The following is a 17,963-nucleotide window of genomic DNA, read 5'->3' as shown; positions in this document are numbered from 1 at the left end:
AAACTGTGTATCATAATCGTCCAGTTCAAGTTCTGGCTCTGTTGTGGGCCCGACTAAACATCCACGAGTAATTTATTCAGACAGTGATTTAGATTAGACATATGATTATTATTTCCACACAGACAGTGACACGCGTTCTACACTGGCACGCGTTGCTAGGGCGTAACACTATCTTGGAACATATTAATGGGCAATGGGGTTCCCCGATCTAAATTCCATCTGATTTGTTTGCACGTTCTTTCTTTAATATGAAATAATCAAATATGGAACATATGTAATAATAACAGAACCCCACACCCTCCGCGTGGCTTTCGTTGCGTATGGAAGTTATTTTCACTCGAGATGCGGTGTATTCGCTTCACTCGTGAAAGTACGGCCGCAGGATACACCGCATCACCGCATCATATAAACTTTATGTGCATATTAGTTATTCACATTTTACTGGGCCAAACATTGGTTACATAAAATTACATAATTTTTAAATATAGTTTCAAATGTTTGCAAAGATTTGTTCTATTTAAACAAGTCATGAATCTTAACTCTGTAATCACGTATATCTATATTTTTTCAATATGACCTTGAATAGCAATAAGCAATCTATTCTCAAATATACAAGACTTTCCTGAAACTGTATTGAACAGTCTATTGTTAGCATCTCGTACTATACTCACTTTTCAGAATGACGTCGTAGTCTTCTTACAAAACCTGGATATGGATTGTATGGTAATTCTGGTCTATTCAGCAATGACTGGCATAGCTGTGACATAACAATTTCTAATTCAGTATCTTGTATGTATTTAATCATCATAGCAATGTTAGCAGCTACCTGTGGATCATCTGGAGGGTCATAGTTATATCGTTGTCGACTATACAATTGTTTGTCTTCTGTATCTGAGTTCTAAGTAAAAAATATATGCATATGTGTGATTTATTTATTGTAAAAATTACAATATATCACATATTGTTTTGTTAGTGAGATTCCTGAATATACTCATGTACTATATGAATAGTGAACACAGAACCCAAAGAGTAGTAATACATGTCCAGTATGGTTATATATGTACAAGTAGATGACAATTGTTACAAACATTATATGCGTTTAAAAACAGTAGTAAAGAAAAAAAATTGTTTCTTATTGTCATTCCAAACATTATTTTGAAACATATGGCTAAGGAGTGAACCATTAGAAACACTGAGAGGGAAATTACAAAAAAACTGAACAAAATTTGTTTTTTTTTACTTAGTTATGTGATCTTTTTTTAAGCGTGCAGAATTTTGTTTTCTGTTATTGGTCCTGCAGGATTTATTTTAAATTTCTTTCTGTGCAAATTATTTTTAATCCTGCCATCCCCATCTACAAGAGTTTCTAATAATCAACTCCTACACATTTTTTTACATGTGAAATGTAACACATATGAAAGAATGTTTGCTGAAAGCAATTAATTATGCAAATTAGAATTGAGAGGTATAATAACATCCCCTCCCCAATCAAAAAATACCTCAGATTGGTCAGAGTCATCAGAATCCTTTTCTTTGATAGCTTGAAGTTTTCCCTTTTTCTTTTTCCGGAGATTCTTAATAAAATTGGCAGCCAATCCCATTGAGGCAACTGATGATCCACGCTGGCTCTGTGCAGTGCCACTTCGTGACTTTGCAGTAGACATGTTTTTTAATTAACTTGTGCACTCCTACAAAAAAAGCACAAAGAAAATGAAAACTGGTATTTTTGCTGACATGTTGACCTGTGATTCTGCTTCAAACTGAATAAACTAGTTTAAATATCTAACTGAATCAAGATTGACAACTTTGAACACTGTTCATAGTAATTGTATGCGAGGTAAGTGGATAGAAAACAAACACCTAGTATAAGTGATAATATAAATTGTTTTTACCAAAAATGTTAATAATACTATTGCAAGAAAACTCTTGCATTTTTGCAAAAACAAAAAACATTATTGATGTATCAGTCATTACCACACAATGGTAATCACGATTAAAAACAATATATTGTATGGAAAAAGTACATCAGTCAATTTAGTTGAAATATACTGGTATCATTGTCATTTTTGTCATGTGCCTCACCCATACACAGTTCTATATAAGTGTGTTTTCAGCAGAAAAATGTGGTAGGTATACAGTGGGTAAACTATGACCCCTAATAATTAGAATTCCAGTTTATACAAATACATTATATAATGCAATATATTGCAACTCAGGAAATATGTTTTTAGAATTATAACAATAATATGTGATTTTGAAAACCCAATGTAAGTTTTGAATAGAATGAGTAAGTGGATATTGTGGTATTGTAAAACTGGCTAATTTAGGCAATTCTTATGATGTACCGGAATATGGAGTATCTGATTCCCAGACAATTTTAACTTTTATGTACCAAGTTTCATTTCAGTCCTTGTCACATTTCATAGTTGTGTAATTGATGCAAATAATCACATTCAGGCTTATCCCAGAACACGCATCTTTGATGTGTAGATCTAGAAATAACTGAAAATTGCCTAATTTATGCAAGCTACATTTCAACCCTCACCAGCAAAGTGCATTATCTCAAAGCATCTGTGTACCAAGTTTTATTGGTACTGGAGTTACAAATGTGTGGCGCAATTAACATGGGGCCCATGGGCACCAAAGTTTTTCTTACAAAATGTACTGTTGTATCTGTACCATTGTTGTTTCTTTATTCTGTTTTTTCGTGCAGAGAATTATAGGCGACATGAACAAATATGGTAATACAATCCAGGTCATGGCCCAATAATCTGACTTTCAGCCAAATATTCATATATATACCGGTAAATGTACCAAAGTGAGCCAAGTACGGGTGAAAAGTATGGGACATACTTTTCAGAAAATAGCGAGTACGGGTGATATTTGTAGCGAGTATGGGCGATCTTTGTAGTGAGTACAGGTGATATTTGTAGCGAGTACAGGTGATATTTGCAGCGAGTACGGGTGATATTTATAGCGAGTATGGGTGCTATTTGTAGCGAGTATGGGTGATATTTATAGCGAGTACAGGTAATATTTGTAGCGAGTATCAGTGGTACGAATCTTACGAGAACTAAATGTGGATGTGAAGCAGCTATGTTTAATTAATCATATATTCACTCACTTTGACCCTTATGACCTAACAAAATGGACGCCTCGTAAACAAAGGTGCCCCGTAACTGACTACATACGTAGTTTTACCACAAGACAGATCAAACATCACCTTAATCAGGACAAACACACCAACATCAAGATTAAACATTGAATGTAAGTGAATACAATATTTGCATTACCAAAAAAACCTGCAGCAAATATTGCAAAATCACCAGTTGTGGACTTCAGAGGGCAGTGGTCACCACATATGCACAAGATATGGGTCTCATATGAGTAAAGCTGACAACTTGACTGCGCAGACAACAAGTACAAACTGAGATGTTACTGAGCTTTCGTGATTGGAAGTTATCAAAGGAGTCACCGTCAGTACTTAGTGCATGTCAGTACTTAGTGCATGTCAGTACTTAGTGCATGTCAGTACTTAGTGCATGTCAGTACTTAGTGCATGTCAGTACTTAGTGCATGGCGTGCCCAGATCAAAACTCATACCTATGATTTTCATTAGATGAGCACATTGGATTGTGGGAAAAATCAGTGTTTATCAACACAAACGTCGCACATGCATGGCGTGACGATCTAATTTCCAATGCAAACAAAATTATCTAGAGTGATTTTGGATTTGTTTTAAAAGCTGTTTCCAATAAAGTTACAGTTTATAAACATACAAGACATGACATGTCATGTCATAGCCCCCGTTCAGAAATAAATCTAAAAACTTATAATATTGAACTGGGTTTGTGTCAGTGAATTAATTCATCATGAGCTGTATTAAAATTCTGTTATTAATTGTTCAGAATTGATGTGTTACAATTATAGGGGGATGGGGTAAAAATTTGTTCATTTGACTTTTCTGAGACAATTTATAACTTGTTAAACATATAATGCAATGTGCACTTGTAAACTGGATGACACATATCTGAGAAAAAGCTGATAACAGCTAGAAAATGCTTGGTTTTTTTTAGATTTTGAGGAAAAAAATGGCCTCCAAGTCGTAAAAATTTATCCAATCAAACACTGCCTTCACTTGTTGTCATTGGAAAGTTGCAACATACAATTTGTTCAGTTTTTGGCATGGACATAAATTGGCAAACATGATTGATGTTACAATTTTAGGGGGTGGGGTAAAAATTTATTCATTTGGCTTTTCTGAGACAATTTATAACTTGTTAAACATATAATGCGATGTGCACTTGTAAACAATTATTACCTGTCCCTGTACCAACTTTGAACAAAACTGGATGACACATATCTGAGAAAAAGCTGTTAACAGCTAGAAAAAGCTTGTTTGTTTTTTTTAGATTTTTGAGGGGAAAAATGGCCTCCAAGTCGTAAAACTTTATCCAATCAAACAGGGCATGAATGACACTGAAAGTTGCAACATATAATTTGTCCAGTTTTTGGCATGGATGTAAATTGGCAAACATTGATTCTATAGCATTTTCAAGTTTATAGCACTCTCCATCCTGGTCTCAGCAAGAACACCAGACAGCAACAAACAAGTACAAGAGGTAAAATGACATGCAAGTATGCAAATCAGATCTGCAAATATGTTGAAGAGTCAGTGTTGTGTCTGTTTGGATAAACTTCCTTGTACAACTGTATTCCTAATACAAGAACACTGTCAATCACAGAACTATTCCAGCGAAAAACTTCTGATATTTTAGTCAGTAACAGGACAAAGATACCGTTTGTCATACAAGTACTAGCACCAGATGAGGAACTGAGAAACTGCAATGATCCTTGGTGTACATTACCTGTGTCAACAACTTTACTTTCCATGTACTTCATGTACAGATCTACATGTAGTTTGTGGCCCTAAATAAGGACAAGAGTACTTCTCATATGACAATGATACAAATAAAGTGCAAGAATCCAAAAAAATATTATCAAGTTTTTATTATCATACATTAATATTAACAAATCATGTGAAATTGAACTTTTATGTACAGAGAAACACATATTTATGCTTTGGTTGACAGCACTTCTCAAAGAAAAAAAAAGACGGCCTGCAAAACTTTATACAATTGTCAGACATGCAGCGAATAGTATGCTTTTGTAATATATGCAGTTTCAGTGGCTTTGCTTTCTGAGAAAAAAATTCTGGCTCTGCCCCTGAAAAAAAACAAAAAAACATTTAGTCAAAAGTAAGCAGAGGTTGTAGTATATATGCTCCCATTAGCTGTTAAATTTAATTAAAAAAGATATTTGTGTGCCATCTTTTCAGTGCGAAAAAATATTACTTAATATATTCATACCAGCTAGAAAGAAATTGCAGTTTACACTGAGCAATTAGGAATATACATGGACAACAATTGATGCATGTCTAGCAATATACTGTTTGAAAGGCTGCAAGATGTAATGAAATAGCAAACCAATCACTACTCGAGTCGGACTGGCTGGGAAACTGCACAATACATACAAAAATGTATGCAGATGATATATGAGCAGCTCCACCAAATATAAAAATATTCTTTCCATAGTTATGACTCTAATGTGAATGTGATTTTCCACTCCTTAGCAATAATAGGTAGAGTATTGTATTGTACTGTATCGTACAAGTTTATTGTGATTCTATATGTGTTTGTAATATTATTTAGTTGTATTAAGCATTCTGTTTCGTTGGTTAACTTTACTGTATCTTAATGTAGTTTATTTTATTTTTATACGACCATAGAACAACTCACTGTAGTTTGTTGAATAAAAATTAAAATCAGTCACTGTATAGTGGTGACGTATTGCGCGTAATTGTTGCAAGGACAATACTTTTCTCGATTTGCGTGCTGTCGTACATCGATAAAAAATGCATGGAATGGTCGGCAGTATCGATCAAGTTCGTCTAGTGCGACATTCGTGGCTGGCAAAAAGCAAGATGCCGTATAATCGTTTAAATAGGCGTCAAGGAGGAGTGAAAGGCCCTAATTTGGTTCTACAATAGGCATCATGAAAATTACAGTCAATCAAAAAAACCAATCACATGACAACAAATGATCACGGTACAGTAGCTTACTTGTTTTCGAGGTGTTATAATTGTTGATTAGTACTCAGTAGTGATTATATTAACGTACAAAAAATAAATTCGGTGAATTGTTATTAAATGCAAGTAAAATTCAACTTAGTTTTATCGTAAGCAAATGTTTTCGGTTACATGTTAACGCCCGAAGCGATGTGATATCCGCCATGTTATCTTTCGCACGAGGAGTGTTTATTGACTTGGAGTGTGTACGCGTCGCTCCCTCGGAGAGCCCCAAGTGACGTGGCAGTAGTGACCTGTGGCAATGAAAGCGTTCCCCGAAGAAGAAGTTTACTCGAACGTAATCCGAGGAAGTAGTATCACGTGATCGTATTGGTCTGTTGGTATGCGAGCGAAACTCATGTAAAATGTATAAAATTTATTTTAAAATCACGCCCAGTTGCATTTTATGTTTGAGAAAAACATCTTTTTACCTATCGATTTCGTTGTTTGCTATCTTTTTCACAAACTTCCCCGGCTCTGTAAGCAGGGGGCGGTAAAAACTGCCCGAGTCGCCCCAGTTGAGTGACCTCACTTAGCAGTCGAACGAAAACTGGGCAGACGCGAGGCACCCCGGGTCACCCCGAGGCGACGACGCGAACGCACTCCTGATAGGTCAAGTCGCTAATCAACAAATCAAAATGCTGGATGGTGCCCATGTGCTCAAATTACCATAAAACATTTAAATATGACAGTTCATGGCAAAAGCAACATGGAAGACCAGATTTACCGATGTTTCAGTGCGATCTTTTGGCTTCGTTTTTCATGGGGAAAAAGGCATGATTTTTTTTAATCGGGCCGATTTAGAAAAATAAATAAACGTACCGTCCCAAATAAGAATGTACCGGGTGGAATTTTTCAGGGAAAAAAATTAACGTACCGGTACGTTTATTTGGGACAAGTAGAGTTCTGGGCAAGCTCTCCGAGTAGCGACATATTTTTAACTTCGCCTATGGCATGATCAGTGGATTAAGGTAAATAAACCAACACTTTCAATGAGTACATGCCGACCCAACTAAACTTGTTTATGGCTGTTTATGAACAGCGAGAACGCATCTCATAGAACAATAGCTGTGGAAATCATAAACAAATGTAAATGTTGCGGAAATCAAGCATGGCGATAATGATTTTGAGCGAGGCAGAGTCTGGCAAGCGTCTCAGAGCAGCATTGCGCCGACACCACCACGACGTTTAAATCCCGGTGAGAGCACTGCAAACCTCTTAAATCATGATGTAAACTTTCCATTTACACAATACATAATCAGTTCCTACAACAATAATAGAAAGGCAGTTTTTCTGGCGAAGCTCTTGCCAGGTTAGCAAAAGTTTCTCACAATCACCAAACCCGAGACACAAACGATAATACAAAGTGTATAAATACCATAACAAGCACAGTTTCTTACCTTTGAAATTGACGAGGCACAATTTTGTCCATATAAGCGTTGCGCAAATGAAGGTACAATTCCGGGATACAATATCCTCACATAAAAACGACTGATTTCCATCGAGACTAGAACTGCGTTTGCGTCATCAAAACTCGGATTAAACTCGAAGGAAAAATGTTAAAAATCAAAGAAAAACACTAAAATAACTTGATGTGCATAATAGCACCATCAATTTCTGTCTCTGTACCAACTCTGAACTGAATTGGATAACACATTTTTGAGACAAAGCTGGTAACATGACAGACAGACAAGATACTGTAAAGTATTTTATTTCAACTTGAAATTTATTTTCGTTATTTTCCATTGAAAATATCTTTTTTTTCTATATTTTACGTAGGAGGGACTGTGGTAGAACTAACAAATCAGTGAAAATAAACTATACATACAAAACAGCCAAAATGAGTTTTCAGCAAAAACTAATTCCAACTGAAATAAAGTATCCACAGTGACCACTGTACCAGAAATTCATTATCATTACATCCGGGTATTATACACAAAGCAAACATCATTCATAGGCAAGGGGTATTTCTGTTTCTTGACGTATTATAATTTGTAGTTCTTTTTACGGTGCCTCGATAATTGAGTCATGACTTCGTTTCTCCAGACACAAACGAGTCATACATTGTAACTTACCTTATACAGGACCGAATATAGACAACGTTTAAATTACTTTCATGATACCACAGCAATCAGGACACGATAGTTCAAACTTCAATACCCATATACATACCCTTCAAGAACTATAGTAGGCGTCAACACGGTTACTTTTTTAGTAACCGTGGCGTCAAGAACAACAGTACACAGTTGTGGCGACCACCACTCAAATATTTGTAGAGGGCGCAATAATCATCGAATGATGACCTTTTAACCTTTTAATCCTATTCAAAGGGTCACATAAGTGAGCCTGGCCTCCGGTACGTAATTGGAGGCGATATGAATCTGCTTTGAACAAGTTTGAATTTACTTCTCAAAATTTTTAGACAATTTAATCGAGCAATGGCTGTTCTTCGATAAGTAAAGTAAAGTAGTTCTCACCTGATCGATGAGGGCGTTATTTTCAACAAAACATGGCTGCCAACGAGAAAGGAAAACGTGGAGATATGGAAGAAAACTGGGATGAAGAACTTAGGCCAAAACCAGCCAAGAAACTGAAAACATTACAAGGAAGGGATAGCCAAAAAAGACTCATTGTTGTTTTAGAAAGATGTTCATTAGAAACTGTTAAGGTTAGTGTATTCAACCACAATCAGACACAAATTGTGGTATCGGACCATGGCATGGATTGGCCCTGTGTACATGTCTGTTGTGGGTCATTCCAGTTTTTGAGGGGGTCATATTTCTACAAAAAGTATGCATGGTCCAATTCCGAGAGGTGTCATTTTTTGATTATTTTTTTTTCCATATCCACACCCCTACAGATGATTTAATTCCGAGGGGGGTCATATTTTTGATATTATTTTTTTCATATCATGCACACTCCCCATAGATGATGTAAATCCATGCGATCGTAATTTTTAAGCTTCCAAGGGGTAGGTTTGTAAAAAAAAAACTGTCGGCCAAGAGACCTGGGGGGAGGGTGTACGCCCTTTTAAAATGCATGCAGTCATACGTGGCTGTACCCCTGCTCGCAAACTGTTTTAATCCAAGAAAATCTATTATTCTACGACTGCCAATCAAGCCCACACAAACATATCAGTCGCAACTTAGAATAAAGAACAAACCAATGTGTTGGGGCAAATAATTCATGTGTATACTTGATACATTCATTTAAAAGAGTCTGACTTACTTGTACATTTCAGTTGTTCTCAAATTTCATTGGCATCCATGAACTGGAATAGTTCACATTATAAATTAAAATAAACTCAACTCGACATGTGGCTATTACATCGGACATTACAACACTTGTATACATTTTATTTATAATATTTGAAATCTCTGTATTTTACTGGCTGGCATAATTAGAAAGCTTCGCGTTCATTCCCTTTATTCTAACTCTAGGCTCGCACGGCAATTCACATTTATTGTCAAGACCATGAATGACTGGGAAATTACAAGAATCACAAAAATTTCCAATGGAAAATTAAATAAATTTGCCTTAGTCAAAAGCTTAGAAACTAGTCTATAATAGTTGGCAGAAGAACATTTGTTTTATTTGCCTGAGCCTTGGAATGAAAGACGTACATAATATAAAATATGATTTTGTGAATATACATCATGCATGGTCTCAGATAATGTTTAGAAAGTTTAATGTTCCGCGTAGACCAAATATAATCACGCAAAGTATAAATTCAAAGTGTTTTAATACATTGGTGAGAGGTCGCATGCACTTAGAAAAAAAAGCCGAGGTCAAAATTTGGTACAACATACGCCGCGACAACTGAGTGATCAGCGACATCATTTTGGGGTGCAATTGAATTCAAGTAGTTCTTTGCAAAACTTGCTGTGCTGCGATGCTGACATCAAGTGTATGTTGACCGAAGTTTGGCACGTTACCTTAGCAACCCTTTTTGTTCTTGCCTAGTGTATCATTCTAGTCAAATTGTTATGATATCCGTAACTCTGTACTGGCTTTTCTAATTAAGCAATTTTGTTTACAATATTGTACCGGCTCTGAATATTTCAACATTGTAATTGCTTTCATAATAATTACGCAAACTCAAGTTATTTTGGCACAGATCTAGAAGCAGTACCTACACACGAATTGGTGACGTCATAAAATACATGACCTTCAATCGGGGTCGTTTCCTCGGTATATACGAATTGGTATATACAAATTACAATAAAGATACTTAAGACATTACACATAAGGTAAAACAAATCACGTGACAATATAATGATAATAACGGTAATAAATCCTAGCTTAACAGTTGAAGAGAACGCTCATATAGTCAGTCGGGTGACGCCGAGGGTCACGAACTGTGTTGCAAAATGGCCGTGTGGTTGAAACTGGGTCATGGCGTGACGGGTGAGGAAGACATCATTAAACACTCAAAATCACAATAAAACGGGGAAGTGGTTGCATATTACGGCGTAGCTACCATGGGAAATAAAAAAACGCCCAATACAAACGACATGGGTTCGAATCACACTAGATACACACTCACCAGAACCGAAGCAATCAGAAACCAGCAATCGTTTTGGCTTTTCCGTTCAACTCATCGGAACACTAGAGTAGTTAGAAAAATGAACACCACTTAACGACCAACGTCGTGGCGTGGTACACAAGCGTGCCATCAAAATAAAACAAAATTAGCTTGAAAAGACAGTGGGTTCGAGTCCCGCTCAGAGCTACCGTAAAAACGTAAATCAAATAAACTGAAATCTCTCAAACCGTAAACAAGTAAACAAAGAACGTCGCAAAAAATAATAAACCTCACAAAACTGCACCATACAAAACTGAATGAATAAATAATAAAATAACTAACGTCTTAAACTGGACGACGCGCAATTTGTTCAACAGTTTCCAGATTGTGACAAGAGATAAACAAGACCCAAGTCAAGGTAAGTTTTGTTAAAGTGTCGATGGCGTTCCCTATATTACGAAAACAATTCAGGCAACAGACGAATATCTTCTGTGGTGTTGTTGAATTTATACCGTGTCTGCGGAATTGTTGATTGAGGGTTCGAAGCCAGCAGTTAACGTTTTGTTAGAAAGTTTCACAATTAAATCAAATATCCAATGATACCAGTATATTTATTTCATTATTTTAACAACTTGCAATGGTGGAAGTTGGTCAAACACGAGTTCTTACACCTAAATAAGTATCAAATATTTGTCGACACATTTATTCTCTCAACCTTGTAGAGGTGGAAATTAATTAAACAACAGGTATTTACTCACAAATATAATGGTCAATATTTGTCCATACATTCATTCTGTCAATTTAAGAACTTGTAATTGTTGGAATTAATCAAATGAGAGTTGTCTACACCAAAATAAGTTTCAAATACTTGTCCATACATTTATTCTCTCAATTTAACAACTTGTAATGGTGTAAAATAATTAAACGAGAGTTGTCTACACCAAAATAAGTCTAAAATATTTGTCCGCACATTTATTCTCTCAATTTAACAACTTGTAATGGTGTAAAATAATTAAACGAGAGCTGTCTACACCAAAATAAGTCTAAAATATTTGTCCGCACATTTATTCTCTCAATTTAACAACTTGTAATGGTGTAAAATAATTAAACGAGAGCTGTCTACACCAAAATAAGTCTAAAATATTTGTCCGCACACTTATTCTCTCAACCTTGTAGAGGTGGAAATTAATTAAACAACAGGTATTTACTCACAAATATAATGGTCAATATTTGTCCATACATTCATTCTGTCAATTTAAGAACTTGTAATTGTGGGAATTAATCAAACGAGAGCTGTCTACACCAAAATAAGTCTAAAATATTTGTCCGCACACTTATTCTCTCAACCTTGTAGAGGTGGAAATTAATTAAACAACAGGTATTTACTCACAAATATAATGGTCAATATTTGTCCATACATTCATTCTGTCAATTTAAGAACTTGTAATTGTTGGAATTAATCAAATGAGAGTTGTCTACACCAAAATAAGTTTCAAATACTTGTCCATACATTTATTCTCTCAATTTAACAACTTGTAATGGTGTAAAATAATTAAACGAGAGTTGTCTACACCAAAATAAGTCTAAAATATTTGTCCGCACATTTATTCTCTCAATTTAACAACTTGTAATGGTGTAAAATAATTAAACGAGAGCTGTCTACACCAAAATAAGTCTAAAATATTTGTCCGCACATTTATTCTCTCAATTTAACAACTTGTAATGGTGTAAAATAATTAAACGAGAGCTGTCTACACCAAAATAAGTCTAAAATATTTGTCCGCACATTTATTCTCTCAATTTAACAACTTGTAATTGTGGGAATTAATCAAACGAGAGCTGTCTACACCAAAATAAGTCTAAAATATTTGTCCGCACACTTATTCTCTCAACCTTGTAGAGGTGGAAATTAATTAAACAACAGGTATTTACTCACAAATATAATGGTCAATATTTGTCCATACATTCATTCTGTCAATTTAAGAACTTGTAATTGTTGGAATTAATCAAATGAGAGTTGTCTACACCAAAATAAGTTTCAAATACTTGTCCATACATTTATTCTCTCAATTTAACAACTTGTAATGGTGTAAAATTATTAAATGAGAGTTGTCTACACCAAAATCAGTCTAAAATATTTGTCCATACATTTATTCTCTCAATTTAACAACTTGTAATGGTGTAAAATAATTAAACGAGAGCTGTCTACACCAAAATAAGTCTAAAATATTTGTCCGCACATTTAGTCTCTCAATTTAACAACATGTAATTGTGGGAATTAATCAAACGAGAGATGTCTACACAAAAATAAGTCTAAAATATTTGTCCGCACATTTATTCTCTCAATTTAACAACTTTTAATTGTGGGAATTAATCAAACGAGAGCTGTCTACACCAAAATAAGTCTAAAATATTTGTCTGCACACTTATTCTCTCAATTTAACAACTTGTAATGGTGTAAAACAATTAAACGAGAGCTGTCTACACCAAAATAAGTCTAAAATATTTGTCCACACATTTATTCTCTCAATTTAACAACTTGTAATGGTGTAAAATAATTAAACGAGAGCTGTCTACACCAAAATAAGTCTAAAATATTTGTCCGCACATTTATTCTTTCAATTTAACAACCTGTAATTGTGGGAATTAATCAAACGTGAGTTGTTTACATCAAACTAAGTATTAAATATTTGTTGAGACATTTATTCTCTCAATTTAACAACTTGTAATGGTGTAAAATAATTAAACGAGAGTTGTCTACACCAAAATTAATCTCAAATATTTGTCCACACATTTATTGTCACAATTTAACCACTTGTTAATAGTGGAAATTACTTAAACGCGACTTGTTTAATCAGTTGACATCAATGCAACTTACCCGCAGACAGTGCACAACAGAGTATCATTGTTGAGCAATTATAAACAGGAACGTGTCTTGGCATTAGGGTAAGGGTCGGGTCAGGTATGGGCAACGGAATTATTAACAGGAACGTGTCTTGGCATTAGGGTTAGGGTCGGGTCAGGTATGGGCAACGCAAATGGCAAACACCCAATTGGCAAGATGTACACTAACGGGTTATGGCATGCATATAGTTTACACAAGTAAAAACACAAAATTGGCAATTTTTTGGACAATTGTAACTCAATAATAGAAATATGTTGTATTTCTATATATATACACACTATATAGTCTTATCAAATGCAAATACATCCAGTCAATCCATTGTGGTCTTGTGGGTCAGTTCTCTACATAGTGACCAGGAGGACCTGGGTTCAATTCCCTTGCCTGCCCATCTATCTTTTTTTTGCAAACACCATTTGGCAATAAAGCTAAATATGACAACAAATTATTTAATTTGCATGACTACCCACATAGCTCAGTTGATTTGTACTATGTCAGCAATGTGAGCGATCGCTGGTTCGAATCCAGTATGTTTAGTTAGATTTTTGAATGCTAGTGAAGACAGTGTCCTATGAATAGGACTTAAATCCTAACTCCTGTGTGAAGACACTCGTGGTACAGTGGACAAGACAGTGCGCTGGGAACTCAAAGATCGCAAGTTCGAATCACGGATTGGACACTCCTACAAAAGACATGAAAGACGTTAAAATCATAAACAGCGGATTCAAAAACTCAAGTCAGGAAAACAGAACACAAGAATACTACCCCACGTGGAAGCCAGTCGAAGAACGAACACAGTCGAAGAACGAACACAGTTGACAGCTGTAGGTCACGTGCAACAACAGACACGAGGAGCATGGCTGCTCTCCAAATGGGTCCCTTCTTTTGTATTGACCCCCTAAGGATTGCTAATCCCCCTTTCTAACTCTTCCCCCAAAAATAATATATCGCCCCTTTTAAAATGTAATGACCCACAAATTAATGAATATTCATGAGCACAGAAACTGCTACGTCATGAATAAATTAGCATAATTTTAAAAAAAATTTGCATAAAGTGTAGGTACTCCTTCTGGAGCTCTGCCGTTATTTTTACTATTGTTAGGGTACTGACCCGGGGTATTGGGTCTGTGAGTATCTCAATATTACCGACTCTATAATGTTGCATTCGTAATAATTACGCAAACTTACACATGTGCGCATTTAAATCATTGAAAAAGATAGTAGTCAGGTGTCTACCGAATGTTGGGAAAATATTTTAAATACTTCATCGATGTTCCTATTGTGAATTATTTTATTCAAAATGAAGTGAATATGCAATTTAAACCATACAATAACATACCATATCATGCACAATGTTTAAATTTTACTATAATATAATAAACTCTGGGCAGCGCACTTTGATTACATTATTCATGTACATTTCAACTGATAACCACATGTTTGAATTACATGCGACGATGGGCAATGACCTCCAGAGTTCATGCACTGACATTTAAAGCAAGAGAGTTGTCATCTACGCATGCGTCCATAGTGTGTCTACCCATGCCTACCCTTAGCTGAAGTTGACAATACATAAATACATACATTATGTATTATTTGGTTAACTTGTGTCTTTTGTCATACCAAAATGGTTCAATATTTCAGGGCAAAAGTATTGAGGACTGTTCACAATTATAATTATCAAACTTTTGACATATCATATGAACATTTAGGTTTTAAAGTTGTATTATGTTTTAATTTTTGTTGAAAATTGATCATTTCCTCTTTTCAGAAATATGTTATACTATACAGCATACATTATAAGGCCTGAAACCTGTTGGTTTGAGTTTTCAACAACTTAGGGAGTCTCAATTCAACATTGTAAATAAACTACTAGTATGAACTTTTGTACTGCTGGCAGGTTCTACTGTTATCATAATACTTTTTTGCTAAGTTTCACTGTGTTATAACATTTCTTTTCATTAGTTTACGCTTTTAATGTGCAGCCAGACTCTACAGGCCAATGTTGGTAAGTTACTCACTGTTGCATCATGGGATTTAAGTTGTTTTCCTAACTTAAATAACTTGGCCATTTTTCAGGCAAAACCCATAGACGATGTCTTGGATTTTGTTTTTGGATTTAGTTAAGGGGGTCAAATTAACATATTTACAAAGGGCTTTCAACTAAATATAAAACATAATATACTTATACAACTTTATATACAAAATAACTTGACTCCTTCCAACTGCACTGTTCTTCGCAACATACCATCCCAATTTACCAATTTCTTTTTTATAATTAGAAGACCCAAGTAGGCCACTTGCAAGTCACACTGCTTATTAGTCCCTGTTCAGGCGCAGCCTGAAAAGGGGACTTTATAATTCAGGTTATGTCCATTTTTCCGTCTCCAACATTTTCTCAGAAATTCTACAGCAGATATCAGTGAAACTTGGCAGGTTGATGAACAAGTCTCTGCTGAGTATGCACGTAATTTTTTTTCCAGATCTGAAAATCCTAAGTGGGTCTTTTTCACGATTTTCATCAAAAATTACCTCTCCCGGCAACATTGACAGAACGTCTGCGCATGCTCAGAATAAATTAATTACTGTAAAATACTTTATTTTTGCTTGCAACATTTTTTTGCTATTTTCGCTGAAGGAATGTTTCAGTTAAAATAAAATCCAGTGAATATACCCTTTTCTTATATTTTACAGTCAACTTGTCAAAAATCAATGAAAATAAATTCAATACAAAACACCCAGAAAAAGTCTTTTCAGCGAATGATAATCCAGCTGAAATAAAATATTTTACAGTAGATTAGATCTGTGAGTAACGCTGCTGTACGGCACGTGATTTCTCCATTGCGTGCAATTTATTATAGTACTGTTTATACATGTATTCTGTTCGGCTCAGTGGTCTCATTCACTAGTTACTAGAAGAACTAGTAACTTTATTTGATTTCAAGTACTTCAAGAAGGCGGCATAAGAGACGTGTTTCCAAAGTTAAGTTCTCCAATTTCAACAAAATTGAATGTATATTAGGGTACGATTGGTGTACATTCCGTGACGTACGGATGTGAATATTATGATGATTGCCAGCTTTATATTCTTGTGAAAAGCCAAAAAAGCAAACAATTGTCTCCAATCTACAAAACTAGTTTGTAAACTGTCAAATTATTGTACATGGGGACATAGTTTTCAACTAAATCGTTATCCGGTCTTTTGCTTGTGTCGCGATTTCCGAAATATCCACAACTCGAGGGGGGGGGAGAATGTCCCTGTGTCGATCAATTTATTCATTATATAATAGTAGGTTGCTTATGATTATATTCGTATTTTTATGTTGTGAGCATTAAACTGTTAGTTGTAATCACAGTCCCTCTGAGGGACTGTGTTGTAATGAAGATTTTGCCGATCTCCTGCGATTCAACATGGCGGATGTACAGTGACAACACGTGTATGGACGGTTGGTCGAGTAGTCTGCAACGAACCATGAAATCGCCCGGCGTTTTTTCGGCAGTTTTTTTTTTAATATTTTGGATATTTCATTCACTCCTGACGCCTAAAAGAGTCTAATTTATATTTTACCGTAGTCATTGACGCCTATTCAAGAGTATGATGTTTATTGTGAATAGCGTGAATGGGTAAGCTTCATTTCAACAATGAGCTGTTATTTCTGTGAACAATGTTAAATTATTCTTTGAATGCTCAGTTTATTTTTTGAAAACAACTAATTTTTGGATTAAAAAAAAATCATGCCGTTTTCCCCATCAAAATCAAAGCATAAAGATCTTGCTACAACATCGGTGAATCTCTACAGTACCGCGTTGCGTTCACCACAAGGTCACTGAACCGTCATTAATATATTTAAATGAGCCACGTGTAAATGAGAACATGGCGGATATTGTATGGTATCGAGCATTTACATTCGACCGAAATCATTCATTTACGATGAAATTAAGTTGAATATTACTTCCAATTCATAAAAATTCAACGAATTAATTTTTTGTGCGTTATTATAATCATTACTGAATAATAATCGACAATTGCAATACTTCGAAAACAAGTAAGTTATTCACTTGCGAAACACAGAATGACCAGATTATGCTACCGTGATCATTTGCTACCGGTACTAACCACTAAGCAATGTATTCGTGTTTGTATTTATTCGAAACTTCTTTTAGAACATACTTTACTTTTCGTTATCAACAAAATTATAAAAAAATAATGCATATTACATTATGTGATTTGGGGGGGGGGGGGATTCAATTCCAACATTTTGCGGTACCTATGAACCAAAGGCCTTGCACTCCTTTCTGAGTGTGACACCTAAACCAGAGGTTTTATGGTGTATAAACTGGCACTAAATGAAAAGGCTGTTGAACCTTATTCAAATTTATAAGTACATGTTATTATGTATTTCATTATG

At 35.2% G+C, this 17,963-nt stretch overlaps 2 protein-coding genes across 2 annotated transcripts in view; one reads left to right on the top strand and one right to left on the bottom strand.

The window, feature by feature from the left end:
* Positions 1-8,418, bottom strand: part of LOC100376560 (uncharacterized) — a 146,484-nt gene extending 138,066 nt beyond the window's left edge. The window contains exons 1-3 of the mRNA XM_085496698.1: positions 8,203-8,418; positions 1,500-1,688; positions 672-898 (exon numbers count right to left, since the gene is read on the bottom strand). Of these exons, the coding sequence (XP_085352824.1) occupies positions 672-898; positions 1,500-1,664 (392 nt within the window). The 5' untranslated portion in view covers positions 1,665-1,688; positions 8,203-8,418. The remainder of the gene's footprint in view (positions 1-671; positions 899-1,499; positions 1,689-8,202) is intronic.
* Positions 8,419-8,446: 28 nt separating this feature from the next.
* Positions 8,447-17,963, top strand: part of LOC100378866 (ribosomal RNA small subunit methyltransferase NEP1-like) — a 34,513-nt gene continuing 24,996 nt past the window's right edge. Inside the window, exon 1 of the mRNA XM_085496699.1 lies at positions 8,447-8,795. Coding sequence (XP_085352825.1) covers positions 8,637-8,795 — 159 coding nt within the window. The 5' untranslated portion in view covers positions 8,447-8,636. The remainder of the gene's footprint in view (positions 8,796-17,963) is intronic.

This window comes from Saccoglossus kowalevskii, chromosome 3, assembly GCF_978046115.1.
Source record: "Saccoglossus kowalevskii chromosome 3, keSacKowa6.1, whole genome shotgun sequence".
Lineage (NCBI taxonomy): Eukaryota > Metazoa > Hemichordata > Enteropneusta > Harrimaniidae > Saccoglossus > Saccoglossus kowalevskii.
This window is presented reverse-complemented; position numbering and strand designations above follow the sequence as displayed.